General features: G+C 40.0%; 1 protein-coding gene and 1 pseudogene across 1 annotated transcript in view; both read left to right on the top strand.

The window, feature by feature from the left end:
- UBE2N (ubiquitin conjugating enzyme E2 N) overlaps nt 1–26326 on the top strand; it is a 41059-nt gene extending 14733 nt beyond the window's left edge. The window contains exons 2-4 of the mRNA XM_065934205.1: nt 23141–23387; nt 23571–23711; nt 24578–26326. Of these exons, the coding sequence (XP_065790277.1) occupies nt 23141–23387; nt 23571–23711; nt 24578–24618 (429 nt within the window). The 3' untranslated portion in view covers nt 24619–26326. The remainder of the gene's footprint in view (nt 1–23140; nt 23388–23570; nt 23712–24577) is intronic.
- LOC136167919 (hsc70-interacting protein pseudogene) lies at nt 1157–2257 on the top strand (annotated as a pseudogene).
- Nucleotides 26327–27076: the final 750 nt, after the last annotated feature.

Here is a 27076-nt window from a genome sequence, read left to right as displayed (position 1 = left end):
GAGTTTGATTATTTTCTACTTGTTGGATATGGGCACTGTGGCTTCTGCCAGTGTCAAGTGGAAGCGCTCCCAGACACTGGGGACTGAGGTGCTTAAGTGGGCACCTCTAGACTTGGCATTTCCTTAACTGGCCCCGCTGCCCTCCTGCTTCTGAGCTGTCCTTTGTGTCTTTTGCTGAGTGTGGAGGGCCAGTGGGGTGGGGTGGCACTAGGCAGTGTGCAGACTGGGCGAACCCATTCCTCTGGCAGTTCAGTGAATACCTGCGAGCTGCCACACATGTCAGGTTCTCACTTAGGTGACTAAAGGATGAAAAGAGAACTTCGAGGTACTGTGGATGTAGCAGCTATAGGAAGCACACACTGTGCTAGAGCAAATTAAAGTGTATTTCCTGTTTTTAGCTCTGATACACCTTTTAGTTGGAGAAGAAAATGACAACCCACTCCAGTGTTCTTGCCTGGAGAATTCCATGGACAGAGGAGCCCGGTGGGCTATACTCCATGGAGTTGCAAGAGTTGAACACGACTTACCTACTAAATCAGCATCATCATCACACCTTTTAGTTATAAAATCCTTGTCATTCTCCTAAGTCTGGAGTCAAAAACAAAGAAGTTGAAGTTATTAAAATTTAGCCACTGAGAGAAGGACCCCCAGCTGGGATCCAGAACTCTGAAGAGAGTCTAGCCCTCTGATGGGGATTCCAGGGGGATGCTCTGACAATCAAACTGGTTCTGTCGCTGGAGGGCCATTTTTGTGGCGTCATGGATAATGTTCTATTTAATGGCCAAACTTGAGAATATTCTATTCTAAAAGACTCCCTGCAGAGGCTAACAGCTCCTGCCTTCTTGAAAGCACCGGATAGGAGAATCGTCCCTCTAGAGCACCGGTTCTGAGTTAATACAAGAATGCGTGTATGGAGAGGCAGGCAGCGACAAATAGCCACATTTCTAGAAGTTTCTAAGCAGTGCGCAGGGCAGTGGTAGAGGGAGTAGGAATGAACAGGCAAAGGACCCGGGGTCATGAGATTGTTGGGCGGGCTGAGCCAGTGGCTGGGGAGGTTCTAGTCTGTTCTGCCTCATGCAGCTTTATGCGGTCACGCTGAAGTAGCGCCTGGGCCTGGAATCGGGCTGCAGCCTTCGCTGCGCCAGCCGCCTCAACCATGGACCCGTGCAAGGTGAGCGAGCTTCGAGCCTTCGTGAAAATGTGTAAGCAGGACCCGAGCGTTCTGCATGCCGAGAAACTGCACGTCCTGGGGGAGTAGGTGGAGAGCGTGGGGGGTTAAATTCTACCTGCTGCTCATAAAACTAAATCAGAAGAAAACACCAAGAAAGAAAAAACAGATACTAAGAAGGCGGAGGAAAACAAAAAGACAAAGCCAACAAGCGAGGAAAGTGATCTAGAAATTGACAATGAAGGTGATTGAACCAGCACTGATGCCCCTCAAGAAATGGGAGATGAAAATGTAGAGATAACTGAGGAGATGATGGATCAGGCAAATGATAAAAAAAGTGGCTGCCATTGATGCCCTAAATGATGGTGCACTCCAGAAAGCCATTGACTTGATCACAGAAGCCATCAAGCTAAATCCTCGTTTGGCAATTCTGTATGCCAAGAGAGCCAACGTCTTCATCAAATCACAGAAGTCAGATGCTGCCATCCGAGACTGACAGAGCTATTGAAATAAATCCTGATTCAGCTCAGCCATACAAGTGGCCAGGGAAAGCACACAGACTTCTGGACCATTGGGAAGGAGCTGCCCATGGTCTTGCCCTTGCCGGTAAGTTGGACTGTGATGAAGATGCTGGTGCAGTGCTGAAGAAAGTTCAACCCAGGGCCCAGAAAATTGCTGAACCTCGGAGAAAGTATGAGTGAAAACGTGAAGAGCCCAAGATCAAAGAAAGAGTAGAAAGGGTTAAGAAGGCTTGGGAGGAACATGAGAGAGCCCAGAGGGAGGAAGAAGCCAGACGACAATCAGGTTCTCAGTATGGCTGTTTTCCAGGTGACTTTCCTGGGGGAATGCCTGGTAATTTTCCTGGAGAAATGCCTGGAATGGGAGGGGGCATGCCTGGAATGCCGGGAAAGCCTCAGCTCAATGAAATTCTTAGTGATCCAGAGGTCCTTGCAGCCATGCAGGATCCAGAAGTTATGGTGGCCTTCCAGGATGTGACCCAGAACCCGGCAAATATGTCAAAATATCAGAGCAACCCAAAGGTTGAGTCTCATCAGTAAATTGTCAGCCAAATTTGGAGGTCAAGCATAATGCCCTTCTGACATAAAGCCCCTGCTGGAGGAAAAGCAACTTAGATCACTTAATGGATGTTGCAATAATACAAACCAGTGTACCTCTGTCTGTCTCATGAAGAAAGCTGGGGTACTTTGGAAATAATCCCTTCCCCTTTGCCCCAAACGGAGCTGAAAACATTTTACAGCAGTTTGCCATTAGGATATTCATTCAGATAATGTTTTCCGACTATTTTTAAGCAATTTTTAAACCTTAAAAATTAAAAAAGTGTATTAACTCCTACATTTTTCTTTACTAATCCTTTGAATTGATTAGGCAAGGAAGATACATCAGTATGGGAGATTTATTGTTCCAAGTTTGAGTGAAATAAAGATTTGTTAGTGGGAGGCTAATACAGCATTTAAATAGATAAAGTTTGAGTTGGACATACAGTTACTGAGGCATTTTGCTTTGTCTTTTTAATTGCATTGTTGTTATTATATTAAATGATTTACTTCTGTAACTCTTGGGACCACTAGTATTGCAGTAGGACCTGGGTAGAGACTGGAAGTACTTGGCAGGGCAGCAGCCGTCTTACTACATTTTATATCACATGTCCTCTTGTGCACATGCATTTAAATCTTACACTGTGGTGAAGGGATGGTTTTTATAATGCTGCAGTAAAATTGGATTACTTAGCTCTGTTCATGTCTGATATCTAAAAGAAATGCTTCATATTTCCACACAAAAAAACCAAACTGGTTCTCAGTGTGGAGTAAGCTGCAAATTAGATGAATGTGCTGCTGGGATGTTGGGTGATGCTTACAGGCACTTCAGGTGGACCAGAGACCTGGAAGAGGCAAGTCCTTTCTTGCAGTTTTAGCATCCACCTGTCTACAGAGGTTAACAGCGAGCCCCTGGAAGAGCAAAAATATAGTTTGCCAAGTCCCACCTCCGGAATCATAAGTAGAGAATTTATTTCAGTTGAAAGGTATTTAATCTGGCACAGATATAAATTTCCCAGTGTAGAGGTTTTAATGTCTGATTTTCTGGTCCGGCCCTTGATAGGGAAGAACAGGAATCCCCTGAGATGTGGCGATATTTGGCTTGACTTGAGTCCTACAGAGTTATGAATTTATACAGGTTTTTAAAATGTGTGTGTATTTGTTTTGATTGTCTTTTTTTTTTTTTTTAAAGCATTATGTACTGTAGAGAAATGCCTTTGTTCCATATCATTAAATCCCCCACTTTCTTTAGTCAGCCCTCAAATCTCAGGAAAGAGAACTGCATGCCTTCAAGTGGGGATTAGAGAGAGAGTATGTCAAGGGACACAAGGCATACTTGTGTCCTTGATCATCAAGGCATACTGCCCTTGATGACCCTACATCAGCCCTAAGGACACTGCTTCGTGTATTACTGGAGCAAGTTAAGAGGCATATTTATTCACCTAACATGAATGCAAAGGTGTGAAGCTCTACTGGATACTGAGGATTCCAGACTCTTAACTGTGATGTGTGAAAAGAGTTCTTGACTCTAGAGTGGCCTTTTGGTCTGTGTTCTGCCACTTGATAGGTTTCTGTGCATATTTCTGAGGATTAAATGAAACTGTATAGTATGTGAACATCCAGGTCAATCTTAAGGATTAATCCAGTTGTCAATTCCTGTGCCTTTGAGTTCTAACTAAATGCATCTAGCTATCCAGTTCTTTAGGTTCTGAAAGTTCAATGTCCTGCCCAAAGTTTGGCTATTTATTAGTAGTTTAAGGTCTTGAGGTTTCCTTTTGTGTATGTGGTTCTGGCATTGTACATGCTATAACCCAGACCAGGTCTTTTAGTTGCAAGCATTTTGCATGTTTAGTGATTTTTATCGAGTTAGCAGCTTAGCAGCAAGTGGTGTGTCCCAGCTTGTTGGCTCTTGGGTTTTCCCCTCTTTTCTCATTTCTCTTGCATTGCTCCACTGCTTAGATTCTCTTGTGTCTGGTCAAATTGTGTTGCTCCTGCCCCCAAATCCTAGCAGTTACTCAGGCTTAGAATAAAGACGTGACTGAGCGACTGCACTTTCACTTTTCACTTTCATGCATTGGAGAAGGAAATAGCAACCCACTCCAGTGTTCTTGTCTGGAGAATCCCAGGGACGGGGGAGCCTGGTGGGCTGCCATCTGTGGGGTCACATAGAGTTGGACATGACTGAAGCGACTTAGCAGCAGCAAAATAAAAAACCCTGTTTCCCTAAATTAAGACCCATTTCCTTCTCTCAGTAAGCTCATGACACATACTATACTTTTTTCTTTTAAATCAACTTTAAATTTACATACAGTTACTTGCACTCATTTTAAGTGTACAGCTTGAGTTTTGACAAACGTATACAGCTATGAAACCATCTAAGATTTAGAACATTCCATCACCCCAGCAGAACACTTAATTAAAAGATCATACTGTTTTGAAGTGTGTTTTGAGTTTATATAGAAGGAATATTTTTCTACACTGTTAGATTTGCAGCATCTTTTTCCCCATAGGCTTTGCTGTGATTTAATCTTTGTTCTGAATTTTAATTAAGGATTGTCTTGATGAGACATTATTACTTTGAAAATGGGTTACTCACAATGCACGTTCAGTTGCTTTAGGTGATTTTATTTAGTTCTCTTGTTTTTGATAAGTAGTACCTGCACATGTTACAAAAGTCAGCAAAGGGGCGCTCCTTGAAAAGCGTCCACTCCCTCTGTGTCCCAGTCAGCCAGTTCCTTTTCTCAAAGAAGCTGTTGTTTACTTGGACAGTTTAAATCAGTTATTTTATGATTTTGTAACATTTTTTTGGTTCAGATGTATTTCTACATAATGTATTAGCTCACATTCCCAGCAGTCCCTCATTCCAGCATTTGTAGTCTTGAAATGTTTGATCACATTGTTGTAGAGACTCAGGCTGTCCGGATGAAGTGGCTGAATTTGACCCAGTATTACTGTACACAGGTGCTCTATCAAATAATACTTCTGCCCTCGTGTGTAAATTTGTGCCTATTTCAGTTATATTAAAATCTGAGTTGTGGTCATTTTCTCCTCTGGCTAAGTAGCACAGGACAAAATAACCATCTGAAATCACAGAAGAATTAAAAAAAAATTATATGTACTGAGTTATACTCCAGTTGGATCTCTTAAGATTATTTAACTTACAACCAAATCGATAATCTGTGAAATATTGAAATCTTTAACTTCATGTTAATTTGGTTTCTTGAGCAATTTTATTTCAAATTCTGCCAAAAATCTTGAGGTAGAGGATGGAATCTTTAATATGTCATCCAGTTAGTATTGAGCAAATTATCATTATTAAAACTGAGGAACATAACTATTGGAGCCTCATGGTTGCTAAAGGGACAAGAGAAACTTAAGCCTGCTGCTCTGGTGCTTAGTATTTGGTCCTTTTAAGTGCACAACCTGTACAGAGGTATCCAGGCCAGAACTTTTCAGCAGAAGTTTGAGATAGTGTGTGAAGATTGGGTTTGAAGTTTTAGAGTCTTTTTTTCTGTGTATTTCAGCCTTGTGCAGCCACTGTCTGGCTCGTTAAAGCCTCGAGCCTACCATTTTTGAAAGTCAGATCTGCTCATTCATTTGGAATGTGAGGCGCTGTGGTGCTCAGCCTTGGCGCTCCACCTTGGTGCGTGCGTGCTCTGTCGCTTCAGTCACGTCCGACTTTTCGTGACCCTGTGGACCGCCGCACATGCAGGGATACTGGAGTAGGTTGCCATGCCCTCCTCCAGGGAACCTTAGCGACGTAGGGATTGAACATGCGTCTCCTGTGTCTCCTGCATTGGCAGGCAGGTTCTTTATCACTAGCTTTGCCTGGGAAGCCTGTAAACCTTAGATCTTGGCCTTGACCTGTAGGAACTGGTGTAGTTTGGAGACTGACAGTAGGGTGGCAAAGCATGTAAGGGATGCCCTTCTGTAGGAGGCGCACCCCTGCTTTGCAGCAGTATTAAGTAGCATTTAGTCACTTACCTGTTACGTGACAATTGACTTTCAAAATGGTAGGAATGCTGCTTTGTGGGCAGAATAATGTTTTATGGCTTAGATCTACTTCCTAATTCTCAGGAGCAAAAGGATTTTGTCTATGTGGAGACGTATGGTAGGAGTATAGAATCTGGGGCCAGGCTCTCTGAGCTTGATCTCTAGCCCTGCCAGATACTAGCTTGGACATCTTCACCTGATCTCTCTGCTTCTTTATCTGCTTAAATATACTAGTCTTGGTCTAGGGTGGTGGGGAGGGTTAGAGTGCAGAAAACAGAGCCTAATGTAATTCTGAGCCTTATTTAATATTGCGGATTACTGTTTTCTGATTTTGCAAAGATATTGCCTCTCTGTAAGTCTAAAAAGAATGAACATCTTTTGTGTGGGAAAGCTATGATTGTCATTTCATGGTCAACAAAATAGATGATATTAAACATAGCTCTCTGAAGTGGGGCATAGATTTTTAAAGTAGAGCAAATGTTCATTTGTCAACAGTAGGAAAATGAGATGTTTGGAATAATCATATATTTTGATTTTATTAGTATTATATATATAGAGAGAGAAGAAGTTAATTTTGCATGCATTAGTACTAAACTATTTTTACAGATGCTAAACTGAAGTTTTATTCTTTAACCCAAAGTATTTAGGATTTTGCAAAACTTCATGGGGCGCCTCTCATGCAGACTGACTGGCATGTTGTTGGAGTTGTGCAGTGTGGCACAACTTGTTAAAGGATGCTTATTCAGAGGAGGCAGAGCTCTTAATATCTGATTGTTTCCTCATTTATCATACAGTTGCATGCACAGTGTGAAAAAAACTTAATTTTTCCTTTCTGGTGGTTTGGATTTCAGACAAAACTGTGTCAGTAAGACAGTTGGATTGAGAGGGCAAGTCTACAGCAACTGTAACTTGTTTTTGTTGGCCTCACTGAAAATTTCAGCTCCTCTGCCTCCATCTGTCTTCTTGTCTGTTAATATCAACAGAGGCCTTTCCTATTAGTGGAGTCCTCAAGCTTTTAGCACTTAAATTTTCCTGTGATTGTCATGTTTGAAACCTGAAGTAACTAGTAATCAAGGAAAAGGATTGAATTAGATGATCCATAGTAGTTGAGGAGGTGTAGCTGCTAGCTGGTAGGCCAGCCAGGAGAAGTACCTGTTTATGTCTTTTGGATTGCAAAGAATATTGATTATCTATAAAGCAACCAGGAAAGCACCATGCAATGACATAATAAATGAAAAAGTGTAAACGTAGTAAACTGTTTCTGAGGACTTTTGTCTTTATCGGAACAAATATGTGCTGGAATATTAACGAGATTTTGGTTATTAGGAGTATGGCAATTTTAAGTAGATTTCTTTCTTTTTTCTTTTAATGAGCAGGTGAAATAATCATGGGGGGAAAGCAGGTACCATAAGCAACAGATTTCTTCCTTATTTAGATATTTAAGCATTGGCATAGATGCTGGGGATATACTATATGCATAATATCCCTTTTCTCAACAAGAAAGATGAAATATTGAGTATTGAACAGTGATTACAGGTTAGAGAGGATTACAGAAGGGGACTTTTCAGTAGAAGGACGTATACAGCAGTAAGATTTAACCCATCCCAATAATAGAATGTTCAGCCAAGTTTAGTGCTAGAGAGAAACTTTGAAATGTCTAAGGGACTACATTTTAATAGGTGGAGGAGGTAAATGAATTTGTATGGTTGTATACAATTAGAACTGGAATTAAATTCAGATTCTTAGCTTTAAAGTTTTTTTCCCTAATAGGTACTCCAGGCTACCTAGTTGAAGTTAGCTCTCTAATGTAAAGCTAGCTCCCTCTTTTTTTTTTTCTTTTTAACTCCCTCTTTTTTAAAGGCTCTTAAACTTGGTAGAAGTTCTTTGATAAAGAGATTAGCCAGCTTCAGTGCTCTCCTTCTCTGACCCTGTTTAATCAGAGTTATTAGCTGCTGCTTAACCTCTTCATTCCCCCCAGACCATTAGCTCTTACCCTTCACTTTCTTTTCTAATTTAGACTTTATTTTTAGCAAGCGGCGGAAGCCAGCTTTGGCTGTTTTAATTCACATCAGTATATACGGAGTTAGGATATATCTGACAGTCTTCAGGAGTGCCAGAGAGAGAGGCAGCTAGGAACACGGCTCAGAATCACAGCACTGACTTCCCTGCAGACACTGCATGCGTCACCCACTGCAGTGCGATTGCCGATGCTACACTTGGCTGTCTTTGGGTAAGTCCTGCTGTTTGTTCCAGAAAGAAAGTGAAAGTGAAGTCTCTGAGTCTCTGCGACACCGTGGACTGTAGCCCACCAGGCTCCTCTGTCCATGAGATTCTCCAGGCAAGAATACTGGAGTGGGTTGCCATTTCCTTCTCCAGGGGATCTTCCTGACCCAGGGATTGAACCCGGGTCTCCCGCATTGCAGGCAGACGCTTTAACCTCTGAGCCAATCTTTATTTCATATCTTAGTTTCTGAAGCACAGGTTTTGAATGAGCCTAGGTCTCACATGCTGGGTTGCAAGAGAGTTAGGAAATAACACTAAAGCTTCTGTTGAGGGATGTGAAGGTTGGGGAGTGTAATCTTCAAATATATGGATGTTCTAGCAGTCAGGTAAACGATTGACGAATGTCTTCATGAATCTCCTTTTGCCTTATGGTGCCAGGCAGTCCTATGTGTGACCATAGTTAATTTTTTATTTTTATATTACAGTTACTTCAAATTTTTAAGTATTCTTCTCAAGCTCTCAATCTGAGCATTGCACTGAGGAGGAGGAGGGGAAGGTATGAACAAATGGGGAATTTTTACCATTGCTCAGTAGTGGACTAATTTATAGATAAATGGGTAAACTTACACATACGGGCCTTAAAATGAATTTCCAACTTCAAACAATGAGTTAAAGCTTGAAGAAAGAAACCCATAGTCTAGATAATTTTTAACTTAGCTAAATTTTTTAGAATGTTACAAGTTCACTGGTTTTTGCTGGTGTAGCATCACTCATAAATAGTGTTCACTATACAGGAACCAGGCATTCAAAAATCTTCCCTATTTCCGTTCAGGATAAATTCAGAAGACACACTTACACGTTGCCTCATAGAATCTTAAATATGCAAGGTTTTTTTTTTTAATAAGTTTTTTAACAGTGCCTTAAGTACCTTGGTACAATAGCAATTCCAGTGATGGAAGTTTTACTGTTATTCAGTCCTCCCTTCATTCAGAGTTCTAAGATACCATTCCGAAGGCAGAATTCATTAAGACAGTTACGTTACTCAAATCATTAAAGGCTTATTTTAATTTTTTGTACTACAGTCAGTTCAGGCCATGAAGTTTTACAGTATCCATCAAATAAGAAATCAGGAGAAATGGAGAAATAGCTTCTATGAGTCTGCTGCTGCTACTGCTGCTAAGTCACTTCAGTCGTGTCCAACTCTGTGCGACCCCATAGACGGCAGCCCACCAGGCTCCCCCGTCCCTGGGATTCTCCAGGCAAGAACACTGGAGTGGGTTGCCATTTCCTTCTCCAGTGCAAGAAAGTGAAAAGTGAAAGTGAAGTCGCTCAGTCGTGTCCGACTCTTAGCTACCCCGTGGTCTGCAGCCTACCAACCTCCTCCGTCCATGGGATTTTCCAGGCAAGAGTACTGGGGTGGGCTGCCATTGCCTTCTCTATGAGTCTACTCATGTCTAATTACAGTGTTGGGTATTCAAAGGACATTTTTACCACCAAGAATTTCATGAGTGTTATATGAAGGAGTAGTTGATACTGTCTTTAACTGTGATGTCAATATTTACAAATCTTATGGAAAAAACGAATGGAAAAAAAAGATGGAGATGTAAAGTTTCCAGAAAACATCTAAAGTGTCTTTAGAAATAGCCAAGAAAAAACATGCCCTGATGTAGTCCTGTTGTTCATATAGTGTCTCTAACTCAAACCTGTCCCTACTCCAAGACCTTGGCATTCCCATTCTAAAATGCATCTTTAAAAGACTGACTTTTATGTATACTTTATGAAATTTTAAGTCAAGAACAGTGTATGCTTTATACTCACGTTGAAATAAATTCCTGGAGTGAGAGGGGGGCAATGGACTCTCTTACTCAGAGTCAGTTCATACAGCATTACTATGAGCAAAATAAGGAATTAATATATTTGCTAGTAAGTTTGTATTTCAGAGTCACAAGAACATTTCAGAGCACAGTGATTTGTGCAATATGAGAGAGAAAATGGATTACCATATAACACATAGTTTGAGGTCAAAATTATGTATGCCTTTCCCTTCTCCAGTGGATCTTTCCAGCCCAGGGATTGAACTCAGTCTCCCACATTGCAGGCGGATTCTTTACCAGCTGAGTCACCAGGAAAGCCCAGGAATACTGGAGTAGGTAGCCTATCTCTTCTCCAGCGGATTTTCCCAGCCTAGGAATTGAACCGGGGTCTCCTGCATTGTAGGCAGATTCTTTATCAACTGAGCTATCAGGGAAGCCAAAATTATATATGCCAATTTTTAAATCAGATATCACAGATTTTTTCTACCTTATTTATTTTAATAAGACTATATACTTTTTCAGTTGACAGTCCCAAAGGAAAAATAAAGGTGACATGGTTTAATTTACCTTTTTCATGAAGCACTTCTACATGACTATGAAGCCTTTCCTTAACTTCTGTGCTATTTTGTTGTCCTGGCAAACATTTGAGCTTTACTGTTGTTACACTGTAATGGTCACTCTTTTTCTTTTTTAATTTTATTTTGACTGTTCCAGGTCTTAGTTGCAGAGAGGGAAATCTTTGTTGCTGTGTGCATGATCGAACAGATTTGATCTGAACAGAGATCTCAGATCTGCATGATCTGAGCAGAGATTGAACCCCAGGACCCCCACTTTAGGAGCTCAGAGTCTTTTAGCCACTGGACCACCAGGGAAGTCCCTGTGAGTGGTCACTCTTAGTTTATCATTTTCCTCATGTGTAGAATGGGTCTGGGGATTAAATGAGTTAATGATACATTTCAAGCATCAGTATTTGACCTAGTTTGTTTTTATTACTCGAACTTTTATATTATCTGTGAATCAGGGAACTTTGCTTGATAATTGCATAGAGCCCCTGACCTTATGGAATTTACTGACTCTTGATGGGGGAGTATAAGAAGTAGACTGCAGCGTATCCTCATGTGTTTCGTGGGGCAAGAGAACTGGGGGATAGTAGAGACGGAAATCAAGGAATTCAGCCTAACAGTTTTCCTTGTTGGGTAGTAAGAGTTTTTAGATTTTTGTCCGCTGTCAGTGATTTGAATAAATCGTACATGCCGTTCCTGGGGTGGAAGTTACTAACACAGCAGGTATGGTAATCCTTCTCATCAGCTCTGTGTGGAACCTGAGTGTGCTTGCTTTTATTCCTGGAAGAAACCTGTATTTAGCACTTAAAACTACCATTTGCTAGCTGGAATGCCCATCTTAAAATAGTCTTAAGTGTTAGTCGCTTAGTCGTGTCCGACTCTTTGCGACCCCATGGACTGCAGCCCACCAGGCTCCTCTGTCCATGAGATTTTCCAGGCAAGGATACTGGAGTGGGTTGCCATTTCCTTCTCCGGGGGATCTTCCCAACCTAGGGATTGAACCCAGGTCTCCTGCACTGCAGGCAGATTCTTTACCGACTGAGCTACAAGGGAAGCCCTAAAATAGTGTAGGGTGCAACAAGTCAACCAAATTATTGTGCCAGTTATAATAAGAGGAGTGGAGGTAATTAATGCACAGGAAACTGGGAGTGCAGGGGAGATGCTTCCAGGCTAATTCAGACCTGAGGAATAAGTTGATCAGATATACTTAGCCTTTGAAAAGTCTTTCTTTGGCTCCTAAGTCTCCATTCCTTTTCACTGAGCTTAACACCAAAGTATCGATCTGGTCTTGGGTAGAGGAGAAAAATTAAAACAGATTTCTTGTGCAACTCATCCCATCCCATCCTTTCTCTTGGGTATTACTCCAAGTAGAATGTAGAAGTACTTTCCTAACAGTTACTTAGCAGTCTGATGGGAAATAAAGTCTTTCAACCAAGTGTGATATCTTGGTCTAAAATCTAAGATTTAGTCCTTAATATCCAGAGCCTTTGGAACAGTTACCTCCATTTTTCCTTTTCTGAATGTACCACCTAAAAATAAGTATGTGGGAGTAGAAAAAGGGAGAAAAAGGAGGAAGCGGAGGGTGTGCCTTGAGAATCATCATTCTCATCTAAATTTAGAATAAGCCGTTTTTTAAAAAATGGTGAGTTAAGATAACATGATTAATTTTTATGATTGTCAGATTTTTCATTTACCAAGGAAAAGGAATTGAAAGTAGGTTATGTATTATATCCACTAGGGGGTAGTGTGAGCCATAAAAATTAAAATTATTTCTCACTAATTAACCTGTTTCATCATGAATTTGCCTTGTTTGAATCAATTTTTCTCCATGCAGTGTTTTTTTAATTGCTATAAGTCATCATTTTCAAATACAGTTTTATGACTGTAACAAACAGTAACACACATTCCTGTCTCTAGTGATTCAGATGTTCTGACTTTACTCTTTTTTTTTTTTTTTGGTCTGTACCCTCTGGCTTGTGGGATCCTAGTTCCTTGACCAGGGATTGAACCTCTACCCTTTGGAGTAAAAAGCACCCAGTGTTATCCACTGCAGCACCGAGGAATTACCCTGACATTGCTTGTTTGTGAAGAATTTTCTGAGGGGAAAATAGGGCTTCCCCAGTGGCTCAGACAGTAAAGAATCCACCTGCAATGTGGGAGACCTGGGTTTGATCCCTGTGTTGGGAAGATGCCCTGGAGGAGGGTTAGGGTTAGGTTCTTGCCTGGAGAATCCCTACGGACAGAGGAGTCTGGCGGGCAGTGCATGAGGTTATAAAGAGTCGGACGCAACTGATCGACTGAGCACACACCAGGGATGCTTTAAAGTTTCTCTACCAAATTTTACTTATTATATGAAATAAAGTAAGTTATTCTTTATGACCTGTAAGTACAATTATTATATAACAGGGTTGTCTTCTGTTTCACTGTCCTATATGGTAGCGACTAGCTTCATGTGCAGATTGTAGTTGAAAGGTGGCTAGTTCAAATTGAAATGTGCTGTAAGTATAAATCACACACTGGATTTTGAAGACTAAGTATGAAAAAAGACTATAAACTATGTCAGTAAGTTTTATATGGGTTATATGTTGAAATGCTATTTTGAACATATTGGGTTAAATAAAACATTAAAATTAATTTTATCTTTTTCTTTTTACCACATTACTCTTTAATGTGGCTACTAGAAAATTTATAATTACCCGTGTGGCTCACGTTATAGTTCTTGCCAACAGCACTGCTGTGCAGAAAGGCATTCACTGACCCGTTTTTATCGTGAGGTCCCTCCACCCGGCGTTATGATTTGTAAGGAAGTAATACAATGAGGAAGTTGAGCACAACTTTGGTTTTGTTCCTAAGGCAGCTAGAATATATATGGTCACTTCTATAATGAGGCATATGTGTTTCTAAAATTTATTATGTTAATAAGCAAAATCATGTGGTAAAAATCAGAGAGCTCATGGATGAGATGTTAGGGGCATAATACTCAAAAAACGTTGGTTATGTTTTTTAAATGCCTGCTTAAATGTCAAGGTTGAACTTGCAGATGCCCTCAAGTAATTTACAGTTGTGTTTATAATGAAAAATTGATCTTTGCTTTATTGATAATCTCCCAAAAGAATTCCCTGTTAATATTTTAGAGTCATTTAAAGATACAGTGACACGTTGCAGTAGACAGAGTAGGCATCGTTGAGGCATTTCTCATTGTATGACTTATGATAAGAAATTGATGAGTTATTTAGTATACTAGATCTTAGATGAGTTAAAAAATTCACAATTGCAGTTTTGTGTTTCAGAGAATATTCTAAATGGGGAAAAATCTAATTGCTATATGTATAACATGTTGGGGGTTTATATGAAAAGTGTGTTAGTCTCTCAGTTGTGTCGGACTCTTTGCAAACCCCATGGGCTGTAGCCTGCCGGGCTCTTTTGTCCATTGGGTTCTCCAGGCAAGAATACTGGAGTAGGTAGCCATTCCCTTCTCCAGGGGATCTTCCCGACCCGGGGATTGAACCTCAAATCTCTCACACTGCAGACAGATTCTTTACCATCTGAGCCATTAGGAGGTGTATATATGAATAATTAATAGATGGGGCAACTTTTCACACACACAGATTACCAGTCTTTCTAAAAATACTGTTATCTAAAATTTTACCGTACATAATTCATTGCCATAGAACGTGTGAAACCTTATACTATTTCATAGTGAAGTGAGAGTCACTCGGTTGTGTCCAACTCTGCAACCCCATGGACTGTAGCCTGCCAGACTCCTCTGTCCATGGAATTCTCCAGGCCAGAATACTGGAGTGGGTAACTTATTACCTTCTCCAGGGAATCTTCCCAATCCAGGTATTGAACCCAGGTCTCCCGCATTGCAGACAGATTCTTTACCAGCTGAGCCACCAGGGAAGTGTACACATATTATCATTGAATCTAAAAACAGGAGGAGTCCTAATTAATGGAGTTTAGTGTTATTATTTACAGTGGTGTCATTCTGGGATTAGCTGTTTGAGTCCCAATACAGCTATTGATAATCAGATCAATTTGATGTTATTTAATTCTTTTGAAAGTATTTGTAGCATGAACTGCTGTATGCCTTCAGTAAAATGAGATATTGTCCTTGAGACTAATCTTGTTGCCACTTAAATTCATATTCTGCTTTTATGTACTTCCCTTTCTATTTTTTAGTAACCAGTTTTCTAAACATAGTCTACATTACTTTCTATTTTGCGTGGCCTGACTTGAGTTCTACTTGAGATTCAGTCCCAGGATTGCTTTTAAATAGATAGGATCCCAAAATGCAACTAAAAGTTACTCTGTTTTCTTTAAAAATGAATACTGTTATTTAATAAATCTTGAGACTTGTTTCTGTGCTTTGTTCTTACCCTATATTATTTTTGAGTTGCTTATGTGTGGACTGGCCTTCTTATGTGACTTCATTTGTTAAGTCCTTTTACAATGTTATCTCATAGCAGTTCTACATGAGAGGTAATGTTAACTATATAGCTGAGGAAGCTGAAGCTCAGAGCAGTGTAAATTTCTTCTTCAGAAATGTAGTTAAGTGAGGCAATAATAATTTGAACCTGTTATTTCTAAGACTTGAAGAATACTTCGCTGTCTTTCTACCACAGGATAGTGAAAAACTTAGGGTGTGTTTCAAGTTCACTGTGTGTGAGTAGTAGCAGGAAGGATCTTAGCTCCTACCCAGTTTTTGCCTTTTTAGGGAAAAAAATTGACAATTTCTGTGGGGGAGAGTTGTTCCATTGGTTTGGGTTTTATTCTTTTTTTCCTTCTGTAATTTATGCTGTGGGTTTGGGAAATCAGTGCTGTGTAGTCAAATAATTATGCATGTGTATTCATTATATCAAAATCCATTAGAACTTGAGAACACATAAAAACTATTTAAAAAAGTTTTGCATACCCAAGAGCTTATTCTAGAATGTGTTCCAATTAAATCTGATACATGATCAGGTCACATGATACATTTAATATGTATGTTCTTAAGAAAGAGTATCTGATTTTGAGGGTGAACTGAAGATGAGGAAGTGAATGCTCCATCTGCCTGTGATGATTATACGGAGTGATTTGAACCTATTTTGGGATGTGATCTTGGAGGCTTTTCTGGCAGCTTTTTATAGCTTTGAATAGAGCTGCCACTATTTTGTGTAACCAGGGAGTGGTGTTTTGGGACTCTTGGACCCCAGCTTTTTTTCCCCCGTTTCTCTCTTGATGACTTTCTAAAAATATGAAGAATTGGGATAAAACAAAAGGAGGATGGAGGTGTGAGGAGTCAAAATACAAGGAATTTTACCATCCACTTTTCTCATTCCTTTACGCCTAATATTCTTTCTAATATCTTTACTTTTTCTCCTAAAAGTGAAGACCAGACTCCTGTTCTAGTTACGTTTTGGAAGACTTCCTAAGATGGGAGGCTTCTTTATTGCCTCTTGAGATTTTTAATGCTCCAAACATGTTTTACTTTGAATCTAAAGAATATTTTGCTGAAAGTAGTTTATAGCATTTCAGTTTTTTATTTGCCCTAGCATTGGCATGATTAAAATCAAGCAAGCCAGTGTTGAATTGCATTACTCAAAATGGCTATGAGTTTAACACATTTTGGAAAAGAATTTGATTTTATACCTGTGTCTTATGACTATTTGAGTATATAACTGTACTGACAGAGAAATCTTTTCTAGCATTTGCGTTGCAGGCTGCAGAATGAAGTAGTGTAAGGTGTATAATTTTCCTTAAGTGAAAGCAGTATAGTATTCTCATTCATTGTTTTTCATATCTAGAAGCTTAAATACTGTAGTGTTCTAAGTGTTTTTGACTACACATACTTATTCAAAATGTTCAAAATGTATTGTGCACTCAGTCGCTTAATTGTGTCTGACTTTCTGTGACCCTGTGGATTGTAATTGGTGAGGCTCTTCTGTCCATGGGATTCTCCAGGCAAGGCTACTGAAGCCATTCCCTTCTCCAAGGGATCTTCCCAACCTAGGGACTGAAATCTGCATCTCTTCCATTGGCAGGCAGATTCTTTACCACTGAGCCACCAGGAAAGCCCTGAAAATGTACTACTAATGCATAATTGACTGGAGATCCATCAGTACATTTTTAGAGAGTGATACAATTAACATTACCATGGGAAGTTGTTAGAGCTAAAACGTGATCAAGAGTTCATTATACAACTTCTGGTCGTCGTCATCATTCACATTTTATTCTGTTAGGTTTTTGTTCCTACCTTGTGTATATATTATAAACATAAAATTTTCAAAAAAGATGTATCACAAAATTTTGAGTAAGGAATCTTCTAGTGAATTTTATGCAGATGATTCTCTTTTCAGCCTAGTGACATGTATACTAACATCTCAGAAGATGATCGTTCTTTTGAATATAGTTCTGATTAAGACAGTACGAATGTTAGACCAACAAAAAGAAAAGAAAACCTTAGTGATTGATTCTGATACAAAAAATGAAAATGAAACTCACATTGCTGGAGTGAGCTCCTTTGCTTATATAGAAGAGTGGACTGAAGAAATTTCATGAAAATTATAAGACTTTTCAGCTGTGTCAGTTGTAACTATTGAATGTAATAACCTGCATAGTGTTAGTGAAATAATTAATTTTTGGCCAGCCAAGAGAAAAATTATCAGTCACAGGCATTAGTTTCTGCAAAAATCCCCTGGTCAATAGTGAGCTAATATATAAAACTATACATACTGTTGTCAGTTTGTGTATTGAATATTAACATTTTTCTGATGAAATATTTATAAATATAGATTATTTCTCCTCGCACCTGAGTGGATTCTTTTTCTTGTGCTGTGTGCATCCTGGTTTGAATAAACACTGCTTTAATGTTAAAGATGGAATTTCTGATAGTTTATTCCTTGTTCTTTGTATCATTAAATAGATTGATGATTCAGCAAGTGTTTATGGAACATCAGTAGTACTGCTCACTGTTCCAAATGCTGAGGATTCAGCAGTAAATAAAACAAACACAGATCCCCCTTTACGACCAAATTAAGTGAGATACAGTACGTTTAGACCCCTAGAGATAGACTATGTAGGGGATGGGAAGGAGCAGGGCTAGAGGGAGGGTGCAGGGTAAGGTGGAAAGGGGTTTGCAGATTCAGTTATGGAGGCTTCACTGAGAAAGCACATTTGAATGGAGATCTTGGGATCTAAGGGAGTGAACTCCATAGACACTTAGGGGAGTTCAGTTCAGTTGCTCAGTCGTGTCCGACTCTTTTCAACCCCATGGGCTGCAGCACACCAGGCCTCCCTGTCCATCATCAACTCCTGGAGTTTACAGAAAGTCATGTCCATTGAGTCAGTGATGCCATCCAACCATCTCATCCTCTGTTGTCCCCTTCTCCTCCCACATTCAATCTTTTCCAGCATCACAGTCTTTTACAATGAGTCAGTTCTCCCCATCAGGTGGCCAAAGTACTGGAGTTTCAGCTTCAACATCAGTATTTCCAATGAATATTCAGGACTGATTTCCTTTAGAATGGACTGGTTGGATCTCCTTGCAGTCCAAGGGATTCTTGAGTCTTCTCCAACACCGCAGTTCAAAAGCATCAATTCTTTGGTGCTCAGCTTTCTTTATAGTCCAATTGTCACATCCATACATGACTACTGGAAAAACCATAGCCTTGACTAGGCAGACCTTTGTTGGCAAAGTAATGTCTCTGCTTTTTAATATGCTGTCAAGGTTGGTCATAACTTTTCTTCCAAGGAGTAAGCATATTTTGATTCCATGGCTGCAGTCACCATCTGCAGTGATTTTGGAGCCCCCAAAATAAAGTTGGTCACTGTTTCCCCATTTATTTGCCATGAAGTGATGGGACCAGATGCCATCATCTTTGTTTTCTGAATGTTGAGCTTTAAGCCAACTTTTTACTCTCCTCTTTCACTTTCATCAAGAGGCCTTTTAGTTCTTCTTTGCTTTCTACCATAAAGGTGATGTCATCTGCATATCTGAGGTTATTGATATTTCTCCCTGCAGTCTTGATTCCAGCTTGTGCTTCATCCAGCCCAGCATTTCTCATGATGTCCTCGGCATATAAGTTAAATAAGCAGGGTGACAATATACAGCCTTGACATGTCCTTTCCCGATTTGGAACCAGCCTGTTGTTCCATGTCCACTTCTAACTGTTGATTCCTGACCTGCATACACATTTCTCAAGAGGCAGGTCAGGTGGTCTGGTATTCCCATCTCTTTCAGAATTTTCCACAGTTTGTGGTGATCCACACAGTCAAAGTCTTTGGCATAGTCAATAAAGCAGAAATAAATGTTTTTCTGGAACTCTCTTGATTTTTGGATGATCCAATGAATGTTGGCAATTGATCTCTGGTTCCTCTGCTTTTTCTAAATCCAGCTTGTACATCTGGAAGTTCACAGTTCACATACTGTTGAAGCCTGGCTTGGAGAATTTTGAGCACTACTTTACTAGCATGTGAGATGAGTGCAATTGTGCAGTAGTTTGAGCATTCCTTGGCATTGCCTTTCTTTGGGATTGGAATGAAAACTGACCTTTTCCAGTCCTGTGTCCACTGCTGAGTTTTCCAAATTTGCTGGTATATTGAGTGCAGCACTTTCGCAGCATCATCTTTTAAGTTTTGAAATAGCTCAACTGGAATTCCATCACCTCCACTAGCTTTGTTCATAGTGATGCTTCCTAAGGCCCACTTGACTTCACATTCCAGGATGTCTGGCTCTAGGTGAGTGATCATACCATTGTGATTATCTGGGTCGTGAAGATCTTTTTTGTATAGTTCTTCTGTGTATTCTTGCCACCTCTTCTTAATATCTTCTGCTTCTGTTAGGTCCATACCATTTCTGTCCTTTATTGTGCTCATCTTTGCATCAAATGTTCCCTTGGTATTTCTGATTTTCTTGAAGAGATCTCTAGTCTTTCACATTCTATTGTTTTCCTCTATTTCTTTGCACTGATCACTGAGGAAGACTCTTATCTGTCCTTGCTATTCTTTGGAACTCTGCATTCAAATGGGTATATCTTTCCTTTTCTCCTTTGTTTTTCGCTTCTCTTCGTTTCACAGGTATATGTAAGGCCTCCTCAGACAGCCATTTTGCTTTTTTGCATTTCTTTTTCTTGGGGATGGTCTTGATCCCTGTCTCCCGTACAGTGTCACAAACCTCCGTCCATAGTTCATCAGGCACTGTCTTGTCAGATCTAATCCCTTGAATCTGTTTCTAACTTCTGCTGTATAATCATAAAGGATTTGATTTAGGTTATATCTGAATGATTTAGTGGTTTTCCCTACTTTCTTCAATTTAAGTCTGAATTTGGCAATAAGGAGTTCATGATCTGAGCAACAGTCAGCTCCTGGTCTTGTTTTTGCTGACTGTATAGAACTTCTCTATCTTTGGCTGCAAAGAATTTAATCAATCTGATTTCATTGTTGACCATCTGGTGATGTTCATTTGTAGAGTCTTCTCTTATGTTGTTGGAAGAGGGTGTTTGCTATGACCAGTGCGTTCTCTTGGCAAAACTCTGTTAGCGTTTGTCCTGCTTCATTCTGTACTCCAAGGTCAAAGTTGCCTGTTACTCCAGGTGTTTCTTGACTTCCTACTTTTACATTCCAGTCCCCTATAATGAAAGGGACATCTTTATTGGGTGTTAGTTCTCAGAAGTCTTGTATGTCTTTATAGAACTGTTCAACTTCAGCTTGTTCAGCATTACTGGTCACGGCGTAGACTTGGATTACCATGATATTGAACAGTTTGCCTTGGAAACAGAGATCACTCTGTCGTTTTTGAGATTGTATGCAAGTACTGCATTTCGGACTCTTCCGTTGACTATGAGGGCTATTCCATTTCTTCTAAGGGATTCTTGCCCACAGTAGTAGATACAATAGTCATCTGAGTTAAATTCACCCATTCCAGTCTGTTTTTGTTTGCTGATTCCTAGAAGGTCAACGTTCACTCTTGCCATCTCCTGTTTGAGCACTTCCAATTTGCCTTGATTCATGGACCTAACATTCCAGGTTCCTATGCAATATTGCTCTTTACAGCATCAGACTTTGCTTCTATTACCAGTCACATCCTTAACTGGGTGTTGTTTTTGCCTTGGCTCCATCCCTTCATTCTTTCTGGAGTTATTTCTCCACTGATCTCCAGTACCATATTGGGCACCTACTGACCTGGGGAGTTCATCTTTCAGTGTCCTCCTATCTTTTTGCCTTTTCATTCTGTTCATGGGGTTCTCAAGGCAAGAAGACCGAAGTGCTTTGCTGTTCAACTTAGGGGAAGAAGAATGCAAAACCCCTGAGGGAGGAGTTGCATGGCAGGTTGAAGAAACACAAAGCAGCTAATCTTGCTTTAGCAAAGCAGATGAGGAGGGCAGTGAGGGTTGGGAAGCATGGCTGAAGATGACTAAGAGGTAGGTGGAATAAATGCATTTTTGGGGGGGGGGGAGGTTATAAGGACTTGATTTTTAAAAGGTCTGTGGAATACAGACTAGGTAGGGACTGGGGGACTCAAGGTCGGAAGCAGGCAGAATAAGTTAGTCAGCTGTTGCAGCCTGCTGGGTAAGAGATGGTGGTGGCTTGAATCAAAAGGGTAGCAGTGTCCAGTCACGGGTAGATTCTGATGTTTAAGCCAACAAGATTTGCTGATCAGACTGGATGGGTGGGGTATGAAGGGAGAATTGATCAGTTGGAAGGATGGATTTCTGATTGACTCAAGGAAGGCTCTGAGGAGAGGAGCAGGTTAAGGGTGGGGAAGGTCATGCTAAGTTTGGGATGGTTACTAGAGATTCAAGAGTAGCTGTGGAGCACAGGGTTATGAATAGAAGCAGGATTCAGGGAGAAGTCTGCAGAATATGTATTTGGGGAGGCTTCCGCATACATGGAGTGGATTGATTATATAAATTCATCAGACTATATGAGATCACTGTGGAAGTGTGTAGGCAGAGTAGAAGACCTCAGACAGAGCCCTGGTGCCCTTCTATAGTGTAGAATTGGCACGAGGTTGATACCATGCATCTAGGAAGAAAGCCAGGAGAGAGTGGCTGCAGGAAGCTGGATAAAGCCTTGCGAGGAGAGCACAAACCAGCTGGGTGAGATGGTGCTTCTAAGTCAGTTAGGATGAAGGTTAAATGCTAGCCATTTAATTTAACCATGTGGGAATCATTGATGGCCTCAACAAGCAAGCTGGCAGCTAAAGCCTGCTTCGAGAGTTGTGTTTAAGACCAGAGCAGAGGAGGGAGGTTGGAGACATGCAAGTTTAGATGACTTTCAAAGAGGAGTAAAGCAATGGGGCAGTAGCGGGGGCCGGGGTGGGGATGTTGAGTCAAGTCAGGGTCATTTCCTTCCCCCTGTTTCCTTTTTTTTTTTTTTTTCCCCCCGAGAAATTACAGTAGGTTTGTACAGTTTGGGGAAAATCCAGTAGAGGGGAAACAGTGATTCAAGAGAGGAAGACCATGCTAGAGCAATGTCCTTGGGGAGGTGAGGAGATAAAATCCAAAGGAGAGGTTGGTCTTAGCCCAGAGTGACAGTCACTTCACCCTTAGTAACAAGAGAAAAGGTGCAGAGCACCTGGGCCCACAGATGCAGGTTGATGTGCAGATGCTACTGTGAGAACCGAAGGAGGGGTTTCTGTTTGCTCCTGTCATACAAAACGGAGATGTCAGCCAAAAGTGAAGATGTGGATAGAGATACTGGAGGTGGACAGGAGGAAGAATGTTCAGTTAATTAGGAGCGGGAGAAAGATGGAAAAGAGAACTAATGATATTGTTGGGGGAGCAGTAAGGGTCCATTTGATGTTGGTGCCTTTTCGATTTTAGAGACTAATCAGCTTGGAGACTGATCTCCAGCACTGTTTAAACGCCTCTGCTCTTGTACTTCCTTTGTTCCAGTAGATTTTTCAGAGGGGAGATTTTCAATGACTTTAATAAAGATTAATCTTGCTTTTTAAACAGCTTGGTTTTGGTTAAATTTAAATAGAGCAGGTTACCTTACCTATGTAGAAATCCTGTTGTTATTTTCTTTTTTTTCCCTTCTCTGTCCCCTGGCTATAAGATCAGTTTCATTAGTCTAATTTTATTCTCCACATATTTGTAGACATTTGTGGCTGCAGTTGTACATGATGTCATCAGTATTTGCTGGTGGTTGCTTTCAGCTGCTTATGATGATTTATGTTATTTTCTTTAAACTTTACATTTTATAAGCTAAATAGAAACCCTTTGAGAGATTGGAGAGGTTCTTTTATATCCAATTCCAAGAAATAAATGTCTCTAATTTTTATTTTGGTGTTTAGCAAAATGGTATTTGTTTCACAAATGTGTTGTTTTTCTGTTGCAGGAAACCCAGCGTTTGCTGGCAGAACCAGTTCCTGGCATTAAAGCAGAACCAGATGAGAGCAACGCCCGTTATTTTCATGTGGTCATTGCTGGCCCTCAGGATTCCCCCTTTGAGGGAGGGACTTTTAAACTTGAACTATTCCTTCCAGAAGAATACCCAATGGCAGCCCCTAAAGTACGTTTCATGACCAAAATTTATCATCCTAATGTAGACAAGTTGGGAAGAATATGTTTAGATATTTTGAAAGGTAAGTGTTATCTTTATCATCATATGCTGTTAAGATTTTTTCCTTTTTTCTCTTAAACATTCCATTTTGAGAATCTGAATATTATAATCTTACCTTATATGAAGACCGCAGAAGTGTGGGAGGGAAATGCAGCAGTTCTGGGGCTATTGCTTTCATGCATGGTCATTCTTGTTGCCTTTGTAGATAAGTGGTCCCCAGCACTGCAGATCCGCACAGTTCTGCTATCGATCCAGGCTTTGTTAAGTGCTCCCAATCCAGATGATCCGTTAGCAAATGATGTAGCGGAGCAGTGGAAGACCAATGAAGCCCAAGCCATAGAAACAGGTATTTAACATTCATTCTCCTTCACACCACTTCCCCTTTAAAAAACAACCTGTACCACAACATTTTTTTTTTTTTTTTTTTTGGGGGGTTGTGTCTTGCTCTGCTTGAGGGGTCTTAGGTCCCAGTTCAGAGATCGAACCCAGGCTATGGCAGTGAAAGTGTCAAGTTCTAACCACTGAACTGCCAGGGAATTCCTGTATATCACCTTTTTAATAACTTAGTTTTAACCAGAAAAAGAAAAGATTTGTTAAAAGGAGAAGATCAGATCTCTCTTATAGTATGTAAATAACCTCTTAACAAAAGATTTTCAGACTCCATCTTACGGCCCACTGCATGACTCTGATTTAAAGAGGAACAGTAGTTGGGAGATCTTGGACTGTTGTATAAACTACATGATTTAACAAATGTCTGAGTGCCTGCCATTCATTTAGCTATATGTAAAGATAATGGAAGACCTTTAAACTTCCTTGAGCTGTTTTTGCAATCTGTTTGATTAAATTAAACTATGTGTCCATTTATAGTTAGGGGGTTTGAAAGCAATAAGTTTCTTGCTACAAATTTTTTTTTTTTATTGCTACAAATTTTAACAATTAATGAGGAGCATCATATGAGAAACGAAGGAGACAGCTCTTTTCATCCTTTGGAATTTTGTAGAACTTTTGAATTCCATTGTAATGTTTCGGTAATTAGATGTACAGACAGTCTTTCTGCCCCGACCTAGATTATAGAAAATGACATGAATTTAAGAAATTATAGCATGCTGTTTTCATAAATAACTTAATTCTGTTTGTTTGCTTTGTATAGAGTTTGGAAAGGAACATGTTGAACTTAAGTAAAGTAATAATCACGTTTGTTTTTGTCCACAGCTAGAGCATGGACTAGGCTATATGCCATGAATAATATTTAAATCGCTTCGATCCTCAAGTGTGCATCACTTCTCCTATTCTGCCAAGACTTCTTCCTTTTTTGTTTGCATTTAATGGACACAGTCTTAGAAACATTACAGAATAAAAACCCAGACATCTTCAACCCTTTGGTGATTAAATGCACATTAGCAAATCTATGTCTTGTCCTGATTCACTGTTGTAAAGCATGAGCAGAGGCTAGAAGTACCATCTGGATTGTTGCGAAACGTTTAAAAGCAGTGGCGCCTCTCTGCTTTTATTCATTTCCCCCATCATGGTTTAAGTATAAAGCACTGTGAATGAAGGTAGTTGTCAGGGTTAGCTGCAGGGGTGTGGGTGTTTTTCTTTATTTTATTATTATTATTTTTTTTTGGTGGGGGGGGGAAGGTAGTTTTATTTTAATTTTATGGGCTCCTTTCCCCCTTTTTATGGTGATCTAATTGCATTGGTTAAAAGCAGCTAACCAGTTCTTTAGAATATGCTCTCTAGCCAAGTCTAACTTTATTTAGACGCTGTAGATGGACAAGCTTGATTGTTTGAGCCAAAATGGGAACATTAAACAGACATCACAGCCCTCACTAATAACATTGTGACCTTGCTGTCAAGTGTAAAATCCTCCCTTCAAGAAGAGAAGCTTGTGACCATTTTGTATGGCTTGTCTGGAAACTTCTGTAAATCTTATGTTTTAGTAAAATATTTTTTGTTATTCTACTTTGCCTTTGTACAGTTTCTTTTACTGTGTTTATTTCATTTTCCCAATGTGACAATCGTATTTAAAAATTAAAACTGATGGAACATTCTGTTTTGATCTTCACCATCTGACGAATTGAATGGTGAGAGGTAGATTTTGCCAATTTCTTTTCACTGATGCAGATTTGTGTTAAGATATATCACTGAATGAAGTATTTATAAGCTGGCCCTGAGCATGCCTAAAACATCAGTATGTGACATTTTTTTTTACCTCCTAGAAATTTGAAATAAATGTGCGTGTGTTGTCTGATTAGTAGGTGACCGTTGGTGTCTTGCCACAGTGTTTGGAGAATTACTGTTCAGGAGAGTCCCAGCACAGCCACGCCAGGGACTGGCTTTGTGTGGGACTTCTGCTTGTGCCACAGTTGTGTCTGGCATTTGGGTTATGACCTTGCTCTTAGTTCTTGTCTCAAAACTTCGTGTGTGACCACTGTTATTAGAAAACAGCAGTCTGGTAATCACTTGGGGTTTGCTGAGGCATTTATCAGTCTTTCTTGCAGACCTGCTGAGCAGATCTCAAGCAGTCAGCTTGCCATAAGCGTCATGAGAAAGGTTTCTCCCTTAGAGGGCATCAGATCCTCAATTAATGATTCTTACTGTCATCCCTGTAATATTTACTTCGGGAGCTCCTTTTATTCTTTAATTTGATAATCAGCAATTATCTGCATTGACAGAGTTCTTCCCCCCCACAAAGCTGTTCTTTCCCACCTTTCCATATCTAATTCCTAAGTCTTGTTATTTTAAGACATTAATGTAGTCAGTCATAAGTATGTAAATGTTAACCTGTGGGTTGGAACCTTTGTCTCTTGCAGTTTAAGGTAATGGATATTGTAGCCCATCTGAGTTTTCCCCACTCTTACTCTCGTACCTTCTGGAGTTTCTTCAGAATGTGGTGTATTTTATTGTGCTCCTATGTAAGATGAAGAATATCTATTAAAATTACATTTTCAACATACAAAAGTTTTTGATTGACTGGTAACTGGTATCCTTCAATAAATGCGTTGCTTGGAAACAAATATTAGTTTAATTCAGAGTAAAATTTTTCGTAACCCAAATATTGTAAATTTAAAAGCTTAACAGCAGTTGTCATTTATAACCATTGTTGATCTCTCTAAGTTGTCTTACAACTAAGGGAACTGAATCTCATTCTGGGGCCAACATGAGTGAACATTCAATCAGTTAAATAGAGATCAGTTTTATTTATTGCAGGTGGCATTGCTCAAATGATAGCTAGTATGACATAGTGATTTATAAGTATAAAATTCCAGATTTAAATCTATTCATCCACAAAAATGTATCTAAAGGAGGACTCTGATGTCTACTGAGTTTTTGAGTTACTGAAGTACAAATACGTGAATTCCTAATTTCACGGCAACATGGTTTTTTCGTTTGTAATTTTGGTAAGAGCCCCCATTGTTTTGATAATACTTGCTCCCCCAACCAGTGGGATGAAACAAGAGCCAGTGTGTTGGCTGGGCTTTCTTAGAATTTAAGGGGATCTGAGAGAGGCCAAGATAGAGTTTTAAAACTGGCAGCCACATCTGGCTTTGGGACCTGTTTTCCTTGGCCCACATGGTGTGGTTGGTTAAAACATTTTGAATTCATGCTGACATTTTAGAAAAATTGGGAGTGTCTCGTGAGAAGCTAGAATTTGGGTAACTTGAATGATCTGAAGTTCTGACAACAGGAAGACGGGACCTGCCTTATGCA

The sequence above is a fragment of the Muntiacus reevesi genome, chromosome 4 (genome assembly GCF_963930625.1).
Source record: "Muntiacus reevesi chromosome 4, mMunRee1.1, whole genome shotgun sequence".
Classification (NCBI taxonomy): Eukaryota; Metazoa; Chordata; class Mammalia; order Artiodactyla; family Cervidae; genus Muntiacus; species Muntiacus reevesi.
The sequence above is the reverse complement of the archived record's forward strand: the minus strand, read 5'-3'. Positions and strand labels throughout refer to the sequence as shown.